At 32.1% G+C, this 25,851-nt stretch overlaps 1 protein-coding gene across 1 annotated transcript; it reads right to left on the reverse strand.

The window, feature by feature from the left end:
• Positions 1 to 745: 745 nt before the first annotated feature.
• LOC110640144 (uncharacterized) lies at positions 746 to 24,909 on the reverse strand. Its single transcript, XM_058151881.1, has 6 exons — positions 24,516 to 24,909; positions 23,080 to 23,333; positions 7,337 to 7,612; positions 6,494 to 7,112; positions 3,190 to 3,371; positions 746 to 1,115 (listed from the first exon to the last, which is right to left on the reverse strand). Exons 1-6 carry the CDS (start codon positions 24,703 to 24,705, stop codon positions 948 to 950), a joined length of 1,689 nt encoding a protein of 562 aa, XP_058007864.1. The 5' UTR covers positions 24,706 to 24,909; the 3' UTR covers positions 746 to 947.
• Between the last annotated feature and the right edge of the window lie 942 nt (positions 24,910 to 25,851).

Consider the following 25,851-nt stretch of genomic DNA (forward strand, 5'->3'; position numbering starts at 1 on the left):
ATCATCAACATCCATCTTCCTTAGGGGTGTGCAGTTTTCGGTTTTAACCGAAAAACCGAACCGAACCGATTAATTCGGTTCAATCGGTTCGGTTTTAAAATTTAATCGGTTCGGTTCGATTTATAATTTTGATAATTTCGGTTTAATCGGTTCGGTTCGGTTATTTTCATAAAAAAATCAAAAAAACCGAACCGAACCGAAATTATTAATATATAGGAAATCAAAAAAAATCGAATCGAACCGAATCGAACCGAACCGAAATCAAAGAAAACCGAACCGAATCTAAAGATTTTTGAGTTTTGATTTCCAATTTTTTTTGTTTTTATGTTTTTATTATTTAGATTTAATGTTAAAAATATGAAATTTTATAAATTTCGGTTTGATCGGTTTAAAACCGAACCGAACCAAAATTTATCGGTTCGATTCGGTTCGGTTTTCTCTTATCAATCGGTTCGGTTCGGTTTTTAAAATTTTCGATTTTCGGTTTTCGATTTTTTCGGTTCGGTTCGGTTCGGAACCGAACCGACCGTTTGCACACCCCTAATCTTCCTTTATGAGTAGAGCAACAAGTCTTTACCTCCCTACCTCTTACAAAGAAAACCATGCAGCAAGGATAAAAATTCCTAGGCTCTTACACCCCATCTCCTGATGCTTCTGGTTATGGTTTCAGTATTTCACAATCTGGCTCAGACAAGCACTATCCAGTTGCACAACTGGTCCTCAACACACTGGATGGTACAAAAGCTAACAAAGAGGAATCACTATCTGAAATAATTCGTCTGCCAATGACTATGGACACTGTAACAGACATCTGACACAGTGAGTAGTGACAACGATAAGATGCAGTTCGGTTTCAAAAGAAACTTTATACTGTTATCAAGAAACCAAAAGTTTTACAGTTTCAACATTACCTAAAAACACTGAAAAACAGCTCATAAGAACCTATCCTAGTCTTCCAGGATCTGCTCTCGCTCCACCTCAATAACATGTTCAGTAAAAGGGCCAGAGATGCCATTTGTGGTCTCGTTATTGCACCTGCACAGCAGTAGTTGCTGCCGAAGACTCCGGACAAGTTCGTTGAGTCTAAAAATATTCTTCTCTTGTGATAAGATAATCTGTAACAGGTCACAGATGTCCATTTAATGCCCAAGTAGTACATGACTTAGACAAAAACATCATTAACTTCCAAGGTTTGCTTGATAAGAAGCAAAACAAAAATATCAACTAAGAATAAAACCATTTACAGTATATATATTGTCTAAAATTAGGGTAGATCATAGTCATTGAACCAGCCACCAAACTGCACATCACTACCCATGGATGCCACACACATCTTTGCAGCCAAATTATGGAGCATGAACATGACAGGAATTCCAAATGTGACCCATGAATGCCATTTTTCCACCAATACATGCAAGTAAAAGTTTTAGAAGCACCATCTTGCATAATAAATGGTATAAACCACACCACGTATGCGTACTAGGAAGCATGTTAAGCTTATTCGCAACCATTTCTGATGGTTTTCACCATCACCACAATTGTTAGTTTTTATTGATTATCACAATCTGAATTGTTCAACAATAAATTGCTTTATTCAAAATTCGAAATTAAAAATATGAACCAATGTAAAGCAAGACAAGTGTTATTACAGCAATTGTTAACTGTTAACATCACAATATACCCTACTGTTTGGTTGTATACGGAAGAAACCATTTTCTACAGAAAATCACATTCTGAAAATGTTCAACAAAAACTTGCTTTATTCAAAATTCAAAATATATTTGCACTTACTGAGCTGGAAACAAATGGCAGAAAATCTTTATCTGAATTTTTAACAAAACATGAAGGAAATCATCCCCCAACCTCCCAAAAAAATGGTGATTCCTGAAATCCTAGTCAAATAAATTGCAAAAGAATTTTGTCTTTCTGAAACACTGATTTGGTTTAACAGTACCACCATAAAATTCAACCAAGTTGTTGTAGTTAATCTTAAATATCAACAGGAAGTCATATGATTCAAAATTGGGCAATCAAGCAGAATTTGTACATAATTTTCAAGAAACGCGTTTCAAAACAAAAACAACTCTGTAAGAGTAAGAATGAAAACTAGATAGAACCCTTAGCATTAACAAAATTACCATCACCACTAAACTCTCACTCGAACATATTAATGCAGAAAGGCAGTGTTTGACATTGTTAACTTTTGCACTGGCACTGCTAATTCTTTAAAGCTAATGGGCAGACACATACGCATAGGGAGGACAGACAGGCAGAATTTTGAAATAGCAAGTGAAATTATGAATGCCCTAAGGGGAAAAGAAAAATCAGCCATGGCTCTCAAAGAAGTTGAGCAATCACAATTAACCAAGAATGCATTAGACTAAAATTGTAAAGGTACAACAGCTAAATAGGTTATTCACTTCAAAAATCATCAAAATTCATCTATATTCTGCTACACATGACCAAATTTTAGGTTTGTCTTCTCTATCCAATTCAGGCAGTCGTTAACTGCATATGACAGTGCTACTGCTAAATACAATATAAAAGCACAAGTTATGAATTACTAGTTGAGAAACTGAAAGCAACATTACGTATGCCAAAGTACTATAGCAGTTGTGAGGAAGAAATGATAACAGTGCCAAAGTGGGATGATCAAAGCATACAATTCAGGTTAGATTCTTCTTAGAAATAATGTTTCAAGTTATTAAAAATAGAAAATGAGAGAGAGAGAGAGAGAGAGAGAGCAAGCGAGTTCCCTGTGCTACGGTTGATCAACTTTGGTCAATGATGTATAAAAATTGATTTGCTTCCACCAATTATAATCAGGGCTTCTGTTTACACAATTGAGTTTGTGACAAAGAGGAAAGGCCTCTGTATGTATTTGTAAGACTTGTTAAAAGAATGTTAAGGATGATTTGCATATTTTCTATCTACACTGATACCAGAAGTTTATGTAGTGATAAAAGTCCTTATCATTGTGCTGATTCCTTTGCAAAGAATAATATATTAAAAAGAAAAACAAATTTAGACGTTGAATTTACTGTTTCATAATCCACATACTGAAATTGCAACTCAATGTAAACAAACTTGGAATGAATTAATTTAAATAGCATCAAACATGAACATCTCAATATAAAAATTATTCAGCAAACGGATGCATAAAAGTTGGAGAAATAATATACTTTCTACCTTCTCCTTTACAGCTTCTTCCCTCTTTGATATCTGTTGCTGCTTCTGGTTAACAACAGGAGTGGAATCAATGTCATTTACAAGTTGTTGTCTCCACTCAAACTGCGAGGTGATTATGAGTACAAGTAATAGAAAGACGAGTAGCATAGGTCTAGACATCATTAAAGCAGCACTCACAATATCTGGTCAAGAACTAAATAATAAGTTTATCACAATACAGAAAGACACTCTCCAAAATAAAACAAATGAATTACATAGGATGAATTTCCTTTCCGTTTAAATTGGCAATATTTAATGGTTTTTTTATGTCTTATAGAAAAAACCCTTTGTTCTGTAACCATATAAATTTAAAATCTAACCAGAAATGAGCTAAATAGTAATAGTTCTGATGACCTAATCAATAACTGAAGCATGAAATTTAACATTTTTAAGCATCTCCTAAAACAAGGCCAAGGCTAATAGGAAAGGAATGACCTAAAAATAGAGCCCATGAACAGATTGAAGTACAACTTTTTGGTTTGCCGCTGAGAAAAGAGAATCAATTAAAAATTCTGCTTCATTTTTCGGCTTGAGTTGAGAACTTTAGCTAACATTTTCTCAGGGAGAAGCAAAGAGGAACCTCAATTCCAGCATAAATGTTGAATTCGAATTATTAAAAAAAGAAGAACGAAAACTTACAGATCGAATTGGATGAGAAAACCCAAATTCATGGCGGGTTAATACATGTGTAGGTAAAGTTGAAGATGGTTTCATGAGAAGAGTGGTGAATTGGTCATTGGGGTTCAGAAAGAGAAGAAGGATTTTTCTTCCTTTTGTTAGCCAAGTACTGCTATGCTTAGATTGTAATGTTTAGAGAGCGAATATGGGCCAATAGCGGAAATATATTAAAGGCTCTTACATACTGCTGTCGTCAAGCATCGGCTTCGATTTAATTTAATTTAATTTAATTTAATAAAAATAGTAAAAACTAAAAAAAAATGAATAATCAAATTTATATATTGAATCGAATCAAATCTTGATTCGATTTAATTTATTAGTTTAGAATTTGTTTTAGATTTTTTATACTTATTTTAAATTTATTTTAGCTTTATTTGAATTATATTTTTACTTTTAATTATAATTTAAATCGTAATAATAATTAATTAAAATATAAATCACTTGATTCAATTTAATTCTTTTGATTTAACTTTATTCATTTTTTTTAATGTTGATTCAATTTAATACTTTCGATTTAATTTTATTGATTTTTTTCAAAAAATCAAATCAAATAGATTAATTATTTTAAAATTAAAATTATACTAAATCAATTTACTGTAAAAATTAACATTAAACTTTAAATTAAATCAATTCATTAATTTTTGTTTGATTTAAATAAAAAAAAATTCAGCTCTAGACCTAAATTGAGTCCCATTTCAAATTCAATTAGGTTCCACCTCTTACTAAAAAGTGAAAAGCACTGCTTTTTTTAAGCCAGCGGGGTGGCAACCAAGAATGGCGAACCCCAATCCCATATTGGCCCAACTCCACAGCAGTATTTCTCATCAGTCCAACCACGCCAATGTTTTGAACTGGTGTAAGCATGAGATGCAAATGCTAGGGTTTTTTACAAAAAATAGGTAATAAAAAATAAAATTTTATTTAAAAATGTGAGTTTGAAATTAATTATTAAAAAAGAATAAATTATATTGAGTTGGATATATTGAGTGTGGAACGCTAACTATAATAATATTTTTAAGATATAGACGACTATTTATAATAGCATTTAGAAAAAAGAAAAATTATAATAATAGTTATTTATAATAGCGTACAATTTTTTTTTTAAATAATAAAATTTATTATAAATATTATTTTTTAATTTAAAATTTAATAAAATAAAATAATTAAAAATTAAAAAAAAAATAATTAAAAAATTTAAGAAAAATTAAAGGTTACTATAGCGTCTAATTTTTCTTTAAATTTTTAATTATTTTATTTTATATTTTAAATAAATTAAAAATATTATTTTAATAAATAAAATTATAATATTTAATATTATATATTTTAAATTTTTATTATAAATATTATTTTTTAATTTAAAATTAAATTAAAATTTAATAAAATAAAAAATTAAAATTAAAAAAAATAAATAATTATAAAAATATAAGAAAAATTGAACACTTTTTTAAATTTTTAATTATTTTATTAATAATAATAATAATAATAATAATTATTATTATTATTATTATTTATTTTTTTTAATTTTAATTTTTTATTTTATTAAATTTTAAATTTAATTTTAAATTAAAAATAATATTTATAATAAAAATATTATAATATATAATATTAAATATTATGATTTTATTTATTAAAATAATATTTTAATTTATTTAAAATATAAAATAAAATAATTAAAAATTTAAAAAAGCGTCTAATTTTTTTTTAATTTTTTAATTATTTATTTATTTTTTAATTTTAAAATAATATTTTTAATTTTTCTTAAATTATTTATTTATTTTTTAATTTTAAAATAATAATTAATTTTAAAAAATAAATAATAAATAATAATTATTATTATTAATAAAATAATTAAAAATTAAAAAAAGCGTTCAACTTTTTTTAAATTTTTTTAATTATTTATTTTTTTTAATTTTAATTTTTTATTTTATTAAATTTTAATTTAATTTTAAATTAAAAAATAATATTTATAATAAAAATTTAAAATATATAATATTAAATTTTATAATTTTATTTATTAAAATAATATTTTTAATTTATTTAAAATATAAAATAAAATAATTAAAAATTTAAAAAAAATTAAGTCCAATTTTTCTAAAATTTTTTTAATTATTTATCTTTTTAAATTTAATTTTTTATTTTATTAAATTTTAATTTAATTTTAAATTAAAAAATAATATTTCAAATTCACCCCTTTTTATAAAATTTTATTTTTAATTACCCCTTTTTAGTAAAAAACCCCGAATGCTGCCCCTCCAGTCGCTGAACAAACACTAGCAATTGTAATTATACTAAATTAACACTAACGATCTTTTCAAATTCTGCTTTTCTCCTTCTCAAGTTCAACTCGTGTACGTCATTCCAAGAAAATACTTCTTAACAAATTTACGCTGTGAAAACCCTAAACAATGCAAAAGGTCCCCACATCCCACGGCTCAAACTCCATAGCCTTTCTTGAAGCTTAAACTTGTACTCTGTCATTAAACAATTAGAGTGCTAAGAAGGGAAGAGAGAGAGAGAGAGAGTGCTTGCTAATTTGACATTTTTACAGTTTCATTGAAAGCCTTGTACGGTACGCCATGCATTGCTCATTCCCAGAAAGCTCTGTACAGGGCTCCATATGTGATTCTTTTCACTTGCTGGGAACCTCCCAACAAAGAAAGTACCAAAACCAGTAAAGTCAGGATAATAAAAAGTATAGAAATCAGTTTGTGATTGCCTATCCTAGCTGAGAAAAAACCAAGCACGCTTTTTGGTAACTCCTCAGAGCTTGGTAATTTAGTTTCCTCGACAGAATACTTATCAATGTTGCTTTCAGATGCCTCTGCATTGGACATGCCGCACCGTTTCCTGTGTAACTTGATTCTTCGGTTGGCTGTTCCTTGGAAAGGAATCGACTGTAAAGGAAGTGCTTGCGAAGCAATTAATTCTACCGGCTGTTGAGCTTCTGTCTGAGCCTCACTCTTACTGGTAATCATTGGGAACTCTGGAGTAACAGAAAATGAAGTCTCATTTCGTTGGAAAGGAATCGCCTGTAAATGAAGTGCTTGCGAAACAATTAATTCCCCAGGCTGTTGAGCTTCTGTCTGAGCCTCAGGCTTTCTGGCAATCACTGGAAACTCCGGAGTGGCAGACAATGAAGTTTCATCCAGTTTAACTATATCATCTTTCAGTATATCAGCATAAAAATCATCTTGATTATCAGAATCCTGGAATTTAAAAGCATACAAATCAGACTTTTAGATTGGAATTGAAGTCTTGACCATATGTGGAAATTGAATTTTGACTGACATTCGAAAGTGCCTTCTCATTGGGAAACTTCAAATTTTGATGTCAAAATGAAGACTATTATATGGTAAAGCCACTTTAAAACATGAAATAAATAAAAGAAGAGGATGGATAATAATAATAATACAAAAACAAATATGCGAACCTCCTGCTGTTGGCTAGAAGATTCTGCCAAAGGAGCCTCATTTGATAATTTCTGCTCAGATTCAGATGCAGAATCCAATTGCTCAATAAAATGAGAGTCGTAATTGCTACTACACTTTCTTGAGCATTCAGCTGTCCTCTCCCCTTCAGATGCGCCCACCCTATCACCACCACCTTCAAAAACTGATAATTGCCTTCTATTAAGAGAAGTCCGGTTTGAATTGTCATTTGGACGAAATTCAACATTCCTACGAAGGCGGCAAACAACAAGAGAATCCTGCAGTTCACAGGGAGTAAATTAAACCACTTACTTCATCTGCTGTACAGAAAGAAGACCATAGCAATTGATAAGCAAGTTCAAATTTTAAAATGAACTAACATCGGTCCACAAAAAAAAAAATCATCAAAATGACATTTGCAGCAAATGATCACATAACAAAACAACATTATTAATGCTACACCTTTAACAGAAAAAAAAAAAAAAAGAAAAATAAATATCTAACAACATTCCAGCCATCTACCATCACAGGCATCCAGAAAATTCTGCAATCACTGCAGTCTCAAACTTAAACAGGCATTTAAATTTCTTCTCAAGATTGATGCTTCAATATAATATCACCACAAACATTTCAATGGCATTCAGGTGTGTTAGAACATCCAACTAAAAGCTTACACCAGCAGATGGTGAAGACTGCAGTAAACGGCTTACTTCATTCTGAATCCGTCTTTGAGCCATTCAACAGGTTGCACATTTCATTCATGAAATCAACAAAAATAATTCATTAATCTGACTAGAACATAAAATAATTGGCAAACGTGATAACCCACCACACATCACTTTTCTTCAGGGAAAGACTTTGCTTTTGTGAAACTGGAAGTCACTGTGGTTTACCATAGCCTAGTTGGAAAAGCAAGTTAAAAAAATAAAATAGAAATTAGCTGCTTGCCTAATCAGGGTATGGGTACAACATCCAATCAACTTTGAATTATACAAGATGCTGCCTCCAACCTAGGCTGCAACCAAAAGGTCATAGGTTGGACAAAATCACTAAAGAGTAAGAAATGCCCACAATTCTATCCCTTATCTTCATATTGTAGATTTACTGGTGAAGGCCTAGGGTAATAAGGCTTCATTTCTATAGTTGCCCTTGGTTTAGGGTAAACTATTCGGTTTATTTCTAAGGGTTCAGATTGTTTTAACCCTGTTTCAATCATATTAATTTCATCTTCATTAGATGATTCTGCTTCAGATTCAGATTCTGAACTGTCTGATTTTTTGTTCAAAGGGGCTATACTCAGATTTTTTAATCTGTTTTCCAATTCTTCTTTAAAAGTTAGATCCTTAGTTAAAGGAGCTATTGATTTTTTCTTAGAATCTTTAGGCTCTAAACCTAATTCTATTAACCTTTTAGTTAATTCTTCAATCATTTCTGAATGATCTTCTTTTGCCAATTTTAGGCTTAATTTTTCTCAACACTGGTTTTTGAGGTTTCTCCTTCCTCAGGGTGATTAATCTCTTGATTTGAAATTTTGAATTTGATTTTCTACCTTGTTGAGCTATTGACCTATGGTGTATAAGCTAAGATTAGCAAAATTTCCTTGTTTATCTGTTCTCGAAAATGGAGAATACTCTACTTCTTGATTTTCTGTTACCTTATAAGATAACTCTGTTAATGGTGGATGTACTCCTTTTAGGAGTTTACCTTTTGAGGTAATATAATTCCTATAAGACGATTCTAAGGTTGTTAAGAATGTCCTATCTTCAAAATTTGAGAATGGCTTTTTTCTACAAGTCAGAATGTATTTTACAAATTCTAGGAATTTTTTAATTCCGCCTCTTTCTTGATACCAAGCATATTCTCTAAGATAAGAGTTTTGTTTATCTATTGAGAAAGTCATTTGAAACCATTTTTCAAATAGAGTTTCGTCCTTTGTTAGGACCATGATTTTTCTGGGCTGCCTAAGGCTTTCCTTTTCATAACCCATATCTGATGGTGTTGGGCTTTCAGGCCTTTTAAGGCTTACTGTTTCTCTTGGGCTAGAAGAGGTACTTCTTAAGTCATATAGGGGCTGGGCCAGTTGCTCTTCTGTCCTATGGGTTCCTATTGAGCTTAATCTGCTCATGGAATTCATCCTTTCTAGTGGTTCTATTCCTGATAAGGATGACTTAGATAGAATCGGTTCAGAGGCTACCGATCTTCCTGAGAACGAATTTCTTGACATTGTCCTAGCAAAAGATATTACTACGGTTCCATTATTAGTTTCTATAATGGATTCAAGATCTGTTGATTCTTCCTTTTTAGGATGAATTGCTTTTTCTAATATCCAATTTTCAGGTAACTTAACCTGTTCCCATTCTATGGACTTAGGAACTACCAGATTTCCCTTTTCTAAGTCTGTGACAAAGAAAGTTGTGGTTCCTTTTGGAGATATGAGCTTAGTGGTTTCTTCCCTAAGATTAGGTACTACCATGTTCATTGCTTTGTAATGAATCCTATAAATAAGGATTATATTTTCGGATTCTGGTAACATATCATATCTGGATGTTTTTATGTCTAAGGACAAAGCTTTCATGACATGTGGATCTCGTACCGAGATAGTAAAATTTGGATAGCACGAAAAATAAATCAGGCCATCACAAAGAGATGATTATACTATTCCTAATAAGGAATCATTAAAATTATTGTGTCTTTTATCTCTGACGCAGATTAAGGCTGAGGTATTTAACCCTAATCTAGTTGCAGGTTTTAGAGCAACTTGAATCATTACTATGTGTAAGAAAGAGTATTCTTTCTGATGTTCAACTTGAATCATTACTATGTGTAAGAAAGAGTATTCTTTCTGATGTTTTTTCAGAAGTTCTTCTGAAAATAAACTCCTAGAACTTAATCCTTCATGGATAGGAGTGGCTTGTTCGACGGTTTTTATGACATAATCAGACCTAAACTTAAAACTATTATTTGACTTATATATAAGATTTGACGAGATAGGAGGTAACTTCCAATTATTTAAATTATTTTCTATATTAGCTAATAAAAGTACTTCTTTATTTTTATTTTTTAATTTTTTAGTTTCTTTTTCTTCGAACCTAGCACTTTTAGAGCTACCAGACAAACTAGAGAATAGTCTATCCATTGGTTCTAGATCACTGTCAACGATGTTACTCCTAATGCCTAAACGCCTTTCTCACGGCTTCAATGGCTGAAGGATACGCGACTTGGGGTTTCACTAGAACTAATGACTAAACTATTACCTAACTTTGGCTCTAATACCAGTCCGAGTACAGGATCGAAAAGAGAAAGAAAGATAAGAAAGATAAATAGTACGTAGCGTTGTGTCCAGAATTTGCTCTACCTTCCACCAATGAAGGGCTCAAGCGGTTACTGGTTTCCAGCCGATATACTATTTAGATAAGAAGGAAGATGGCAGGAAACAGAGAAGACATGATGAGAAACTTAATATGAAATTAAAAATTTTTATTTCTTAACCAGATATCTAACACACCAATTATTACTCTAAACAATACTAATAGTCTTTCATGCTCTCTACAATCACAGAATTCATTATGAGGCTCTAGATGTTGTTCACACAAATTATTACCGTTTTGTATTAATGCAGCTCTTAATTGTTCTACCTCTAATCTACTGGTTAAATCAAGACAACAGAAATAGAATAAAAGACGATTAATATAAGTAGACATGAACAGTTTTCTGATGCACAGGATCCCTTTTAGGGCAAGTGCAGAGCATACTTAAATAATAATTATGAACATTAAAAGTTTAATGAACAGAAATACTTATAGAGCTATAGTCACTGTTCCAACCTATTGGTTTTATGGATGCTAATAGGATTTTTGCTGAAGGTGGAAGTGAATAATAAACCCAATAGTCATACTTACCAAAAGGTTGTCCAAGAAGATCCACAGTGTTTTAGGACAGTGTTTCAAGTTCTTGGTTTAACTTTTTTGCTTGATCGATTAAAACATCTATTTCATTACTAACACTTGTAAAAGCAGATTGAGTTGAAGAAAATACCATATATTTTATTGATTTGAAAACAGTACACACTTAGAACATTTAAAACACTCAACACTTATTTTACAGAGAAAACTTACACTATTTTTGCTCTAGATTCTCTCTTCTGTGTTCTGCTTGTTTAGCAAGTCGGGAGGCCTTCTTATAGAAGTTAGAAGGAATCTTTGTGCGTCATTGCATTCGTCACTTTTAGTGGCAGGCAGGAGCTAGTGGAGGATAGTGGAGGCTTGTCTTTAAGACTGATAGGAATCTTTTCCCTTTACAGGTCATAAGGGTCTTGGTTTTTTTCAAAATATTGTCCTTCTGTGTCAGTGTCGCTGTCGCTGTCGTCGTCGTCCTTTTGGCGTGCTTTGGAGCATTCTGCGGTATCTTTTGCTTTTGAGCTGGCTTCTTTGTCATCTTCTGATAATGCATCAAAAAGTTGTCGGCGAAGCTCGTCTTTTGGTACTGACTTGAGAAGATCTTTAAATAGTTTTGATAAGTTTGATGAGACAGATGAGCTAGATATAGATGGCTTTTTAGCCAAGTGGATAAGTCCTTTGGAGGAGTAAACAGAGGGTGACTCAAAGAAGTCACATTTATCCCACCATTTTATTAGGACTCACCGAGTTAAACAGGGAACATGATCAGTGGAAAACTCGCCAAATTTTTTCATTTTCTTTTTTGAGATAATATAATCCCATCTAACTATCCAAGGAATTTTATATAGGATAGTAAATAATAGTCTTGAATCATTTAAGAATTTATTAGAGTCAGCGAACTGTTTGTAGACTGCTCTTCCCTTATTAGGTAAAGCTATGGGAAATAATCCCCAGTTAAAGAACCATTCATAAAACCAGGAGGGGAACTCCCATGATTCTTTATCTAACTGGAACTGTATGACCCAACTAAATTTTCTTTGCCTATTTTCATAAATTAAGGCACCAGTCCTGACTTGCATATAGTCAAAGTAATTGAAATACCTGGGTTTTCCGAAATTTAATTCCTTTTGTTTAAAAAGTGAATCTCCCCATTCGTCAAAGGATATTATCCTTTTAATAATAAATTTACTGAATGCCCACTCATTAGCGGACCTTTCTGTAGGAGAGAAGACCACCGAATCAGTTTCTGCCAGGATGGCTTGAAAATAAGTGTAGTCCTTGGGTAAATAAGGATTCACTGTGTGATGCTCCGTATAGAAATTAGCTACCTCATTAGGTTTAAGTTCCTTGTGTTTTTTATCCATTGGCATAAGGAAGCAGTAACTTATTGGAATATAGGGGTAATTAACCTCTTTGGCGTTATTAGCCTCGATGCTGATAGCATAAGCATCTTCTCGAAGTTTGTCCACCATTTTAGGCGGCGGTGGCGAGACCTCATGGGTTCGCTTTGAAGGAGTTATCGATGCCTTTGAACTCATGTCCTGTAAGAAATTCACGAGTTAAAAAATCAGGCAACGAGTTAGTTTCTCATTTAATAAATTCAATATCGAAATCGAATACAGATAAGATGACTTGCCATCTAGCAAAGATCTGTTTAGATGCGATGTTTTTAACATCTTTCAATAATATTTCTTTTGCACTTTTACAATCAACCCTTATAAGGAATTTCTGATTTAATAAATTAAATTCAAATTTCTGTATACAGAGAACTATAGATAAGATCTCCTTTTTAACCGTAGAGTAATTAACTCTATGTCCTGTCCATATTACACTGGTAAATCTAATCAGGGATTCTTTGTCAGCTATCCTTTGTTTTAGGATGCCACCGTACTCTTTATTAGATGCGTCAGTTTCCACTATCTTATAAGATTGTTGATGAGGAATAGCCAGACAGGGAAGTGTTTTGACTATTTGTTTTATTCTTCTGACTGCTAGAGTATGTTCTGGGGTCCATGGTAAAGGATTCTTTTTTAATCTTTGGAAAAGTATTTTGGCATCTTGTGCCAGGCTTTGGTAAAAGTCTGCTACATAATTAAGACTCCCTAGAAATCTTTGCAGTTAGGTTTTTTCTTTTATTTCATCAGGGAATTTATCTGCAAATTCAATGGCTCGATCTATAGGAATAATAGATCTTTCTTGTATATTATGACCTCAAAAATCTAATTTTAGTCTCAAAGAGTTTAATCTTTTTGACAGAAACTACTAACCCATTTTTCTTTATAATTTTCATAAACACATTTAAGTGCTTGAAATGTTGATCTATTGTCCTGGAAAAAATAAGGACATCATCAATATAAACTATTGAAAATGCTGAATAAGCATTGAATATCTCATTCATAATTTTTTGAAATTCTGATGGGTCATTTTTAAGCCTAAATGGCATCACATTCCATTCGTAATGCCCAAATGGCACAGTAAAGGCAGTTTTATACCTATCTTCTTCGGCTATCTGGATTTGCCAATATCCAGATTTCATATCGAACTTAGAAAAGATTTGGGCCTCATAGAGTCTATTTAATAGATCTCTTTTATTAGGCAGTGGATATCTTATCCATCTGAGGGCCTTGTTTAAAGGCTTGTAATTAATAACTAGTCTTGGGACTCCTCTTTTTAGCTCAGCAGCGTTTTCAACATAAAAAGCTGGATAACTCCATGGGCTTTGACTTTTTCTAATAAGCTCTTTTGACTCCAATTCTGCTATTTCTTTTTTACAGATTTCTAGATGCCTTGGTCCCATTGCAATGGGCCAGGCTTTTGTCGGAATCATACTTTCATTGAAATTAGGCTCATAAGGTAAATTAACCACATGGGCCTTTCTATCCCAAAATGCATTTGGAACTTCTGCACAGATGCTATTAGCCATTTCATTAAATAATTCTTTTATTTTTCTTTGTATTAAAGGTTCATTAACCTTTTCTTGAACTGTTTTGTATTCTACTTCTCGTTTAAGAGAATTTACGAATTTTTCTTTATTCTTGATGCTCCTTATGAACAATAATAGTAACCTTTGTATGCCACTTATGAGTTATAACTCTATCTATTCTGTTGACATACTGGAGACTATTAATTTCTACTGGGACTTCTTCTTCTTCCTTTTCTGCTGTTTCCATAATTAATGGAGACTCGTTTTTTACTTCAAGCAATGTTATCCTTTCTTTTATGAATTGTAATTGAGATTTTACTGAATTGATTTCTTTTCTTAATTCTTTAACAGTTGGTGTAAAAAATGGTTTAAAAAATATCCTAAAAAGGAAAAAAGTGAATCCTCATATAGGAAAACTCCAAAGAAGAAAACAGTAGTGTCTTCTAAAAGAAAGAAAAAAGAGACTAATGTAGTCTGTTACAAATGTGGAAAAACAGGTCACTACGCCAATAAGTGTAGAGTTAAACAGCAAATACAAGCCTTGTCCATTGATGACAATCTAAAAGAAGCATTAACTAAAATACTCTTAAATGAGTCTGAACCTGAAGATTTAGAAATAAATGCTGTAGATTACACTTCAGAAGAATCCTCTACAGAGTTTGATAAAAAATCAGAATGCGAAGGAATGTGTGATTATTATAAGTCTTTGTGCATCTTAAATGGTCTATGTGTCTTAACAAAAGAAGAAAACTTAATTCTAGATCTTATAGATAAAATTGAAGATCAAGAGGAAAGAAGAAAAAGATTAGAAGAATACTTAAACGTATTCAAAGAAAAAGGTCCTTTAGGAAAAAGAATAGAAGAAAAGAAAAATCCATATGATCTTAAAGAGATAATGGAAAGAATTAAAACAGCTAAAATGCCAAGAGAACCAACTGTTAAAGAATTAAGAAAAGAAATCAATTCAGTAAAATCTGAATTACAATTCATAAAAGAAAGGATAACATTGCTTGAAGTAAAAAACGAGTCTCCATTAATTATGGAAACAGCAGAAAAGGAAGAAGAAGAAGTCCCAGTAGAAATTAATAGTCTCCAGTATGTCAACATAATAGATAAAGTTATAACTCATAAGTGGCATACAAAGGTTACTATTATTGTTCATAAGGAGTACTTATTTAGTACTATAGCCTTAATAGACTCAGGCGCGGATTTGTGTTGTATAAATGAAGGATTAGTACCATCAAAATACTTCTCTAAAATAGTAGAAGAACTACACACGGCAGACAGTAGTAAAATGAGTATAAAATACAAATTGTCAGATACAGTTGTCTGTAACCAAGGGATATGTTTCGAAATACCATTCATCTTGGTAAAAGGATTATCTCAACCAGTCATTTTAGGAAATCCCTTCCTACACATGTTATATCCGATTAAATCGATAACAGAAAAGGGAATTGTTTCAGAAATAGAAGGAAAAGAGATTATTTTTCAATTTATCTCTTTACCAGTAGAAAGAGAAATAGATGTACTTAAAAGTAGCATCAAGAATAAAGAAAAATTCGTAAATTCTCTTAAACGAGAAGTAGAATACAAAACAGTTCAAGAAAAGGTTAATGAACCTTTAATACAAAGAAAAATAAAAGAATTATTTAATGAAATGGCTAATAGCATCTATGTAGAAGTTCCAAATGCATTTTGGGATAGAAAGGCCCATGTAGTTAATTTACCTTATGAGCCTAATTTCAATGAAAGTATGATTCCGACAAAAGCCCGGCCCATTGCAATGGGACCAAGGCATCTAGAAATCTGTAAAAAAGAAATAGTAGAATTGGAGTCAAAAGGGCTTATTAGAAAAAGTCAAAGCCCATGGAGTTGTCCAGCCTTTTATGTTGAAAACGCTGCTAAGCTAGAAAGAGGAGTCCCAATACTAGTTATTAATTACAAGCCTTTAAACAAAACCCTCAGATGGATAAGATATCCACTGCCTAATAAAAGAGATCTATTAAATAGACTCTATGAGACCCAAATCTTTTCTAAGTTCGATATGAAATTTGGATATTGGCAAATCCAGATAGCCGAAGAAGATAGATATAAAACTGCCTTTATTGTGCCATTTGGGCATTACGAATGGAATGTGATGCCATTTAGTCTTAAAAATGCCCCATCAGAATTTCAAAAAATTATGAATGAGATATTCAATGCTTATTCAGCATTTTCAATAGTTTATATTGATGATGTCCTTATTTTTTCCAGGACAATAGATCAACATTTCAAGTACTTAAATGTGTTTATGAAAATTACAAAGAAAAATGGGTTAGTAGTTTCTGTCAAAAAGATTAAACTCTTTAATACTAAAATTAGATTTTTAGGTCATAATATACAAGAAGGATCTATTATTCCTATAGATCGAGCCATTGAATTTGCAGATAAATTCCCTGATGAAATAAAAGAAAAAACCCAACTGCAAAGATTTCTAGGAAGTCTTAATTATGTAGCAGACTTTTACCAAAGCCTGGCACAAGACGCCAAAATACTTTTCCAAAGATTAAAAAAGAATTCATTACCATGGACCCCAGAACATACCCTAGCAGTCAGAAGAATAAAACAAAGAGTCAAAACACTTCCCTATCTGGCTATTCCTCATCCACAATCTTATAAGATAGTGGAAACTGACGCATCTAATAAAGGGTACGGTGGCATCCTAAAACAAAGGATAGCTGACAAAGAATCCCTGATTAGATTTATCAGTGGAATATGGACAGGACCTAGAGTTAATTACTCTACGGTTAAAAATGAGATCTTATCTATAGTTCTCTGTATACAGAAATTTGAATCTGATTTATTAAATCAGAAATTCCTTATAAGGGTTGATTGTAAAAGTGCAAAAGAAATATTATTGAAAGATGTTAAAAACATCGCATCTAAACAGATCTTTGCTAGATGGCAAGCCATCTTATCTGTATTCGATTTCGATATTGAATTTATTAAAGGAGAAACTAACTCGTTGCTTGATTTTCTAACTCGTGAATTTCTTACAGGACATAAGTTCAAAGGCATCGATAACTCCTTCAAAGCGAACCCATGAGGTCTCGCCACCGCCGCCTAAAATGATGGACAAACTTCGAGAAGATGCTTATGCTATCAGCATCGAGGCTAATGACGCCAAAGAGGTTAATTACCCCTATACTCCAATAAGTTACTGCTTCCTTATGCCAATGGATAAAAAACACAAGGAACTTAAACCTTATGAGGTAGCTAATTTCTATACGGAGCATCACACAGTGAATCCTTATTTACCCAAGGACTACACTTATTATCAAGCCATCCTGGCAGAAACTGATTCGGTGGTCTTCTCTCCTACAGAAAGGTCCACTAATGAGTGGGCATTTAGTAAATTCATTATCAAAAGGATAATATCCTTTGACGAATGGGGAGATTCACTTTTTAAACAAAAGGAATTAAATTTCGGAAAACCCAGGTATTTCAATTACTTTGACTATGTGCAAGCCTCGACTGGTGCCTTAATTTATGAAAATAGGCAAAGAAAATTTAGTTGGTTTATACAGTTCCAGTTAGATAAAGAATCATGGGAGTTCCCCTCCTGGTTTTATGAATGGTTCTTTAACTGGGAATTATTTCCCATAGCTTTACCTAATAAGGTAAGAGCAGTCTATGAACAGTTCGCTGACTCTAATAAATCCTTAAAGAATTCAAGACTATTATTTACTATCCTGTATAAAATTCCTTGGATAGTTAGACGGGATTATATTATCTCAAAAAAGAAAATAAAAAAATTTGGCGAGTTTTCCACTGATCATGTTCCCTGGTTAACTCGGCGAGTCCTAATAAAATGGTGGATAAATGTGACTTCTTTGAGTCACCCTCTGTTTACTCCTCCAAAGGACTTATCCACTTGGCTAAAAAGCCATCTGTATCTAGCTCATCTGTCTCATCAAACTTATCAAAATTATTTAAAGATCTTCTCAAGTCAGTACCAAAAGACGAGCTTCGCCGACAGCTTTTTGATGCATTATCAGAAGACGACAAAGAAGCCAGCTCAAAAGCAAAAGATACCGCAGAATGCTCCAAAGCACGCCGAAAGGACGACAGCGACAGCGACAGCGACACTGACATGGAAGGACAATATTTTGAAGACAGCCAAGACCCTTATGACCTGTAAAGGGAAAAGATTCCTATCAGTCTTAAAGACAAGCCTCCACTATCCTCCACTAGCTCCTGCCTGCCACTAAAAGTGACGAATGCAATGACGCACAAAGATTCCTTCTAACTTCTATAAGAAGGCCTCCCGACTTGCTAAACAAGCAGAACACAGAAGAGAGAATCCAGAGCAAAAATAATCTAAGTTTTCTCTGTAAAATAAGTGTTAAGTGTTCTAAATGTTCTAAGTGTGTACTGTTTTCAAATCAATAAAATATATGGTATTTTCTTCAACTCAATCTGTTTTTACAAGTGTTAGTAATGAAATAGATGCTTTAATCGATCAAGCAAAAGAGTTAAACCAAGAACTTGAAACACTGCCCAAAACACAGTGGATTTTCTTGGACAACCTTCTGGTAAGTACGACTATTGGGTTTATTATTCACCTCCACCTTCAGCAAAAATCCCATTAGCATCCATAAAGCCAACAGGTTGGAACAGTGACTATAGCTTTGTAAGTATTTCTGTTCATTAAACTTTTTATGTTCATAATTACTATTTAAGTATGCTCTACACTTGCCCTAAAAGGGATCCTGTGCATCAGAAAACTGTTCATGTCTACTTATATTAATCGTCTTTTATTCTATTTATGTTGTCTTGATTTAACCAGTAGATTAGAGGTAACACAATTAAGAGCTGCATTAATACAAAACGGTAATAATTTGGGTGAACAACATCTAGAGCCTCATAATGAATTCTGTGATTGTAGAGAGCATGAAAGACTATTAGTATTGTTTAGAGTAATAATTAGTGTGTTAGATATCTGGTTAAGAAATAATAATTTTTAATTTCATATTAAGTTTCTCATCATGTCTTCTCTGTTTCCTGCCATCTTCCTTCTTATCTAAATAGTATATCGGCTGGAAACCAGTAACAGCTTGAGCCCTTCATTGGTGGAAGGAAGAGCAAATTCTGGACACAACGCCACGTACTATTTATCTTTCTTATCTTTCTTTCTCTTTTCGATCCTGTACTCGGACTGGTATCAGAGCCAAAGTTAGGTAATAGTTTAGTCATTAGTTCTAGTGAAACCCCAATTCGCGTATCCTTCAGCCATTGAAGCCGTGAGAAAGGTGTTTAGGCATCAGGAGTAACATCGTTGACAGTGATCTAGAACCAATGGATAGACTATTCTCTAGTTTGTCTGGTAGCTCTAAAAGTGCTAGGTTCGAAGAAAAAGAAACTAAAAAATAAAAAAATAAAAATAAAGAAGTACTTTTATTAGCTAATATAGAAAATAATTTGAATAATTGGAAGTTACCTCCTATCTCGTCAAATATTATATATAAGTCAAATAATAGTTTTAAGTTTAGGTCTGATTATGTCATAAAAACCGTCGAACAAGCCACTCCTATCCATTAAGGATTAAGTTCTAGGAGTTTTTTTTCAGAAGAACTTCTGAAAAAACATCAGAAAGAATACTCTTTCCTACATATAGGAATGATTCAAGTTGCTCTAAAACCTGCAACTAGATTAGGGTTAAATACCTCAGCCTTAATCTGTGTCAGAGATAAAAGACACAATAATTTTAATAATTCCTTATTAGGAATAGTATAATCATCTCTTTATGATGGCCCGATTTATTTTTCGTGCTATCCAAATTTTACTATCTCGGTACGAGATACACATGTCATGAAAGCTTTGTCCTTAGACATAAAAACATCCGGATATGATATGTTACCAGGATCCAAAAATATAATCCTTATTTATAGGATTCATTATAAAGCAATGAACACGGTAGTACCTAATCTTAGGGAAGAAACCACTAAGCTCATATCTCCAAAAGGAACCACAACTTTCTTTGTCACAGACTTAGAAAAGGGAAATCTGGTAGTTCCTAAGTCCATAGAATGGGGACAGGTTAAGTTACCTGAAAATTGGATATTAGAAGAAGCAATTCCTCCTAAAAAGGAAGAATCAACAGATCTTGAATCCATTATAGAAACTAATAATGGAACCGTAGCAATATCTTTTGCTAGGACAATGTCAAGAAATTCGTTCTCAGGAAGATCGGTAGCCTCTGAACCGATTCTACCTAAGTCATCCTTATCAGGAATAGAACCACTAGAAAGAATGAATTCCATGAGCAGATTAAGCTCAATAGGAACCCATAGGACAGAAGAGCAACTGGCCCAGCCCCTATATAACTTAAGAAGTACCTCTTCTAGCCCAAGAAAAACAGTAAGCCTTAAAAGGCCTAAAAGCCCAACACCATCATATATGGGTTATGAAAAGGAAAGCCTTAGGCAGCCCAGAAAAATCATGGTCCTAACAAAGGACGAAACTCCATTTGAAAAATGGTTTCAAATGACTTTCTCAATAGATAAACAAAACTCTTATCTTAGAGAATAAAAAAATTCCCAGAATTTGTAAAATACATTCTGACTTGTAGAAAAAAGCCATTCCCAAATTTTGAAGATAGGACATTCTTAACAACCTTAGAATCGTCTTATAGGAATTATATTACCTCAAAAGGTAAACTCCTAAAAGGAGTACATCCACCATTAACAGAGTTATCTTATAAGGTAACAGAAAATCAAGAAGTAGAGTGTTCTCCATTTTCGAGAACAGATAAACAAGGAAATTTTGCTAATCTTAGCTTATACACCATAGGTCAATAGCTCAACAGGGTAGAAAATCAAATTCAAAATTTCAAATCAAGAGATTAATCACCCTGAGAAAGGAGAAACCTCAAAAATCAGTGTTGAGAAAAGGATTTTATTTAAACCAATAGAAACAGAAAAATTAAGCCTAAAATTGGCAAAAGAAGATCATTCAGAAATGATTGAAGAATTAACTAAAATGTTAACAGAATTAGGTTTAGAACCTAAAAATTCCAAGAAAAAATCAATAGCTCCTTTAACTAAGGATCTAACTTTTAAAGAAGAATTGGAAAACAGATTAAAAAAATCTGAGTATAGCCCCTTTGAACAAAAAATCAAACAGTTCAGAATCTGAATCTAAAGCAAAATCATCTAATGAAGATGAAATTAATATGATTGAAACTGGGTTAAAACAATCTGAACCCTTAGAAATAAACTGAATAGTTTACCCTAAACCAAGGGCAACTATAGAAATGAAGCCTTATTACCCTAGGCCTTCACCAGTAAATCTACAATATGAAGATACGAATTATAATTAGTATGCCATAGCTGCAAGAGTTAAAGGAAACAATACTGATCAAGCTATAGCGAAAGCTATTATTGCTGGCTTTACTGGTCAACTGAGAGGTTGGTGGGACTTTTCCTTATCTGAAGAAGGAAAAGCACAAGTTCTTAACGCTGTCAAAACAGAACCAAGAACCGAAGGTCCTGCTGTAGTGTCTGATAGTGTTAATACACTATTATATACTATAGGCATGCATTTTATAGGATCTGCAAGTCTGTATATGGATAGGTCACAAGAGCAGTTAATGAACTTGAGGTGTCCAGATCTGTCTCATTTCAAATGGTATAAAGATACCTTCTTTTCCCTTATATTTACTAGGGAAGACAATCAGTTTGACTTCTGGAAAGAAAAATTTCTTTCTGAATTACCCTCGTTATTTGCTGAACGAGTTAAAAAATAAATTAGAGACAAAAATGAAGGTGCTTTGCCTTATCATCAATATACCTATGGAGAACTAGCCTCAGAAGTAGTTTCCGCGGGTATAGCACTATGCAATGAATTAAAAATTCATAGGCAATTACAAAAAGAGAAACTCACTGGTAAAAGAATACTTGGTGATTTCTGTGAACAAATAGGTTTACCACCTGTAACTTTTCCTCATAAAAGGAAAGTTAAAGGGGGGAAGAGAGTAGTAAAAGGTAAAAAATGGTTTAAAAAATATCCTAAAAAGGAAAAAAGTGAATCCTATTGTTATAATAAATTAGAATGTTTAGTTGTCAATTTCATACAAGTATATATATATGATATCATATAAATAGTATAGAGGCATATGAAAAGGATGATATAATATCATATGAATAGTATAGAGGGAGAGAGAGAGAGTGGCAATATAACATGTGGATAATGACAGCAAAAAAAGACACAAATGATTATGATGAAATTGCCAGCAAAAGAACAAGTTACTAAGAAACCAAAAGGATAAGATCAGGTCTTCTATTTGCAAGAGTAAATCTTCAATTGTTTAATTTGGCAACTTTCTGAATTTTTTTTGGGAATAACTGCCAGTGCATCTTGATATCAACTTCTATTTGAACGGAATTTTTTTGTGTGCATCAGAAATGATAGCACTAAGCTTAAAAGATATGACACACTTGTGCAAGTTGCAGCTCCAAGTGTAAGCTATAATACCAAAAGCAAAGGAGTTAGAGAGAGGGAGAGAACAGAATAGCTCAAGTTTCTTTTTTTTTTTTTTTTTTGCTTGGCCAGTTCAATTTCTAAGAAAAATGAAAAATCAAGACTTTCTCCCATTTTTTTCTTTTGGCTGCCGGTTATCAATAAAGTGACAGCAACTAAAATGTCATCTCAATCAACAGCTTTTCCCATATTTCATCGGAAGTGATCCACACACATTGTACAAGTTGTTAATAAAATGGCAGCAACCAAAATGTTTCATAAGTTGACGGCACGATTTATTCCCTCAAGGTAAAATAAAGAAAAAATAGTAGTTATAAAATTCCAATAATAAAATTCCAATAATAAAACAAAATAGCAGTTATAAAATTCCAATAATAAAACAATTCATCTATAATAGCAGAATTACCTGGGATTTACCATCCATGCAATATTCATGCATAATCCATTCTGTCCTTTCCCCTTTGGGTGCACGACCAACATGGAACACAAGAGTTCTCTTCGTACCAATTACAAGAGAGCCAGACTTAACATTTCGTTCTTTCCCAGTTGCCTTCCAGTAACCGAGTTCCGTTGCCCTCCTACTTTGTGAACCATTTGGGTATTTTCTTCCACGAGCAGAAAAGAAGAACCATTCATTCTCCGACTGGATGACAGATTTGGCTGTTCACAAATAATTAATCCAGCACTAATCAGTGACCAAACTAGGAAAAGATCCGGTTATTTTATTAAGACAATTGCATCCTGATGCCAATCCACCATCACAATATACGTTAGTACACATAAATGTATTTCATCGTTCCATATATGAAATCTACCAGAAGCATTTTTTTCCTTTTCTCTATATGTATTGTTTAAGGATTCAAATACTATTGCTTAACAGGCAAAATCATAAACAAAATGAATTAGACCAAGCCAAAAGAATACACAAAATTGTTTCTGTTGCCAGCCAGCTACAATCAAAATTTTTATTTTTTCCTCATTTGAAAAGGATTTCAACCAATACCTATTGCACTATGAAAATCGACCACTGAAGTATTGGCACAATTCCTACAATTGCATTTATGATATAGCTATTCTTGAGCATAATTTGGCACATAAATGTAAATTGCATTTTTGTTATTGTGGTCAATTTCCATCAGGCTTTTCAATGATTGCTATAAAATATAAAAATCAATACTCTTATCTTACACTTGCACCAAGATCGGTTAAATTCATATTTGATTAAAAAAATTTTGAATTGTACTAGGTCAAAACAGGATTTTTCACTTTTAAAAATTAAAAAAAATATATAAATTACAAAAATTTTAAATATCAGATTTTGCCAAACCAAATCAAATTCAAACTGTAACTGAATTAAAATTAAACTAAAATCAAACTAAAACTCAAAAAAACCCTTGAGTGCAATCTTAACTTTCTAATTTTTAAGATTGAAATCACCGATTCAATTTTAATTCTAGCTCAAAACGGACAGCGCCATGCCTAATCGCACCTTATATAACAAAAATTAAGTATCTTCCACAGTTGCTTAGATTTTAACTTTATCTATAATTGTTAGATTATAACAATTTATCAAATGATAATGTCAATGTGAAATTTACTTTGTAAAAACTCCTTAGAAAGGAAATCAGGAGAAAAAAAAAAAAAAAGTAAAAATTGGCCTACCCTTCGGAAAAATATCCTATTGCATGGATGCACGTGTCAAACATATAAAGACCCACGCACGAAGTTGAAGCGGTAACAAATATTACACGTGGACGAAAACGATAAAAAAAGAGAAAACAGAATATATTGATTAAATTATAAAAAAAAAAAAAAGGAAAGAATCGATTCAAAGCTCCCAACCTGGCAAATCCCAGGGCTCGTATTTGCAAATTTCAACCTCGGAAATCACCTCTACACATTTATCAGCTCCCTCCATCTTCTTCTTGAGGTAAAAGGAAATCAACTCTGCATCCGTCGGCGAAAACCGAAACCCTGGAAACATCGACGACGCTTCTATCGACATCTGCGTCTCTTTGGACACACCAGCCATCCCTCGTTTGTTTCTATCTGGAAATAATTTTGAGTCGGTCACTATGTTTTTTTTGAGAAAGAAGAAAAGGAAAGAAACTTAAGTGTCCGAAAATTGAGAATTCTTTTCTTTACTTTGCTTTGCCTTTCGGTCGCTTTGCGAAAGGAAAGGGATTTCTTTTTCCTTTTGTGTTGACTTCCGAGTCAGCTTTGCTTGCTTTGCTTTGGCTTGTTGAGGCGTTTTATTTATCTCGTGAAGTAAAATCCAGTTTTGCGTGTCCACATGCACGGATCTCTGTCAAAAATCCAAGTGAATGGTATTACTGTTGCCAACTTTGTACGGACCGTCACCGTCACGTGTCTTGTTCCATTTTTTTTTTTTTTAAAAAAAAAAAACTGATTATCATTACAACCGTTTATAACTATACGCTCACCTTTTTATTTATTTTAAATTATATCTACACTAGAATTTTTTTTTTCTTTAATGGTATTGAGTTTGGTCGACTATAATTACTGAGAGATAATAAATTAAAATATATATATATATATATATATATAAAGGAGTTGGCTTCGTTGTCGTCTCACCATTGTTCGTTCACCGAAATATATATATATATATATATATATATATATTAAAATTATTTTATTTTATTATTATTTGATATTTTTTTTATATTTTAGGTGTATAGGAGATTTGAATATTCAATCTGTCAGTTGAAATTGTCTCTCTTCTATTGAGTATAACTATTATTTTGGAGGTTCCAGGTGAATGGTAATTATAGTACATGGCACCGTTTTAGTCTCTTTTAAAATTTCTTAACATTAAATTAATTATTAAATGAAATTTTAAATCAATATTTTAACAATTATTTTACATGTGATTTTCTAGAGTTTTATTTTATTATTGAATTTTATTCTAATTTTGATTAAATAATTGATTTTATCAATTATCTCTGCATTATAATCATTAGAATTTCGAGAACAGGCCTTTAGTATTTTTATATTGATTGATATCTGACTATAAAATTTACTGATGTGTTACACTGAATTTATTTGATATTGATTTGATCTTATTGACTCTCTAAAATTATTAAAAAAATATATTAGAATTGCACTATTAGTTATTATTTGCTATCTGAAATTTTTTGTTAATTTTGATTGATTTGTA

Source organism: Hevea brasiliensis, chromosome 1, assembly GCF_030052815.1.
Source record: "Hevea brasiliensis isolate MT/VB/25A 57/8 chromosome 1, ASM3005281v1, whole genome shotgun sequence".
Classification (NCBI taxonomy): Eukaryota; Viridiplantae; Streptophyta; class Magnoliopsida; order Malpighiales; family Euphorbiaceae; genus Hevea; species Hevea brasiliensis.

Coding starts and splice junctions, on each gene's coding strand:
- LOC110640144 (XM_058151881.1), bottom strand. CDS start 24,705: ATGGCTGGTGTGTCCAAAGAGACGCAGATGTCGATAGAAGCGTCGTCG. Junction 23,334..24,515: donor CGAGCCCTGGGATTTGCCAG/GTTGGGAGCTTT, acceptor ATTTGTGAACAG/CCAAATCTGTCATCCAGTCG. Junction 1,116..3,189: donor AAGAAGCTGTAAAGGAGAAG/GTAGAAAGTATA, acceptor GACCTGTTACAG/ATTATCTTATCACAAGAGAA.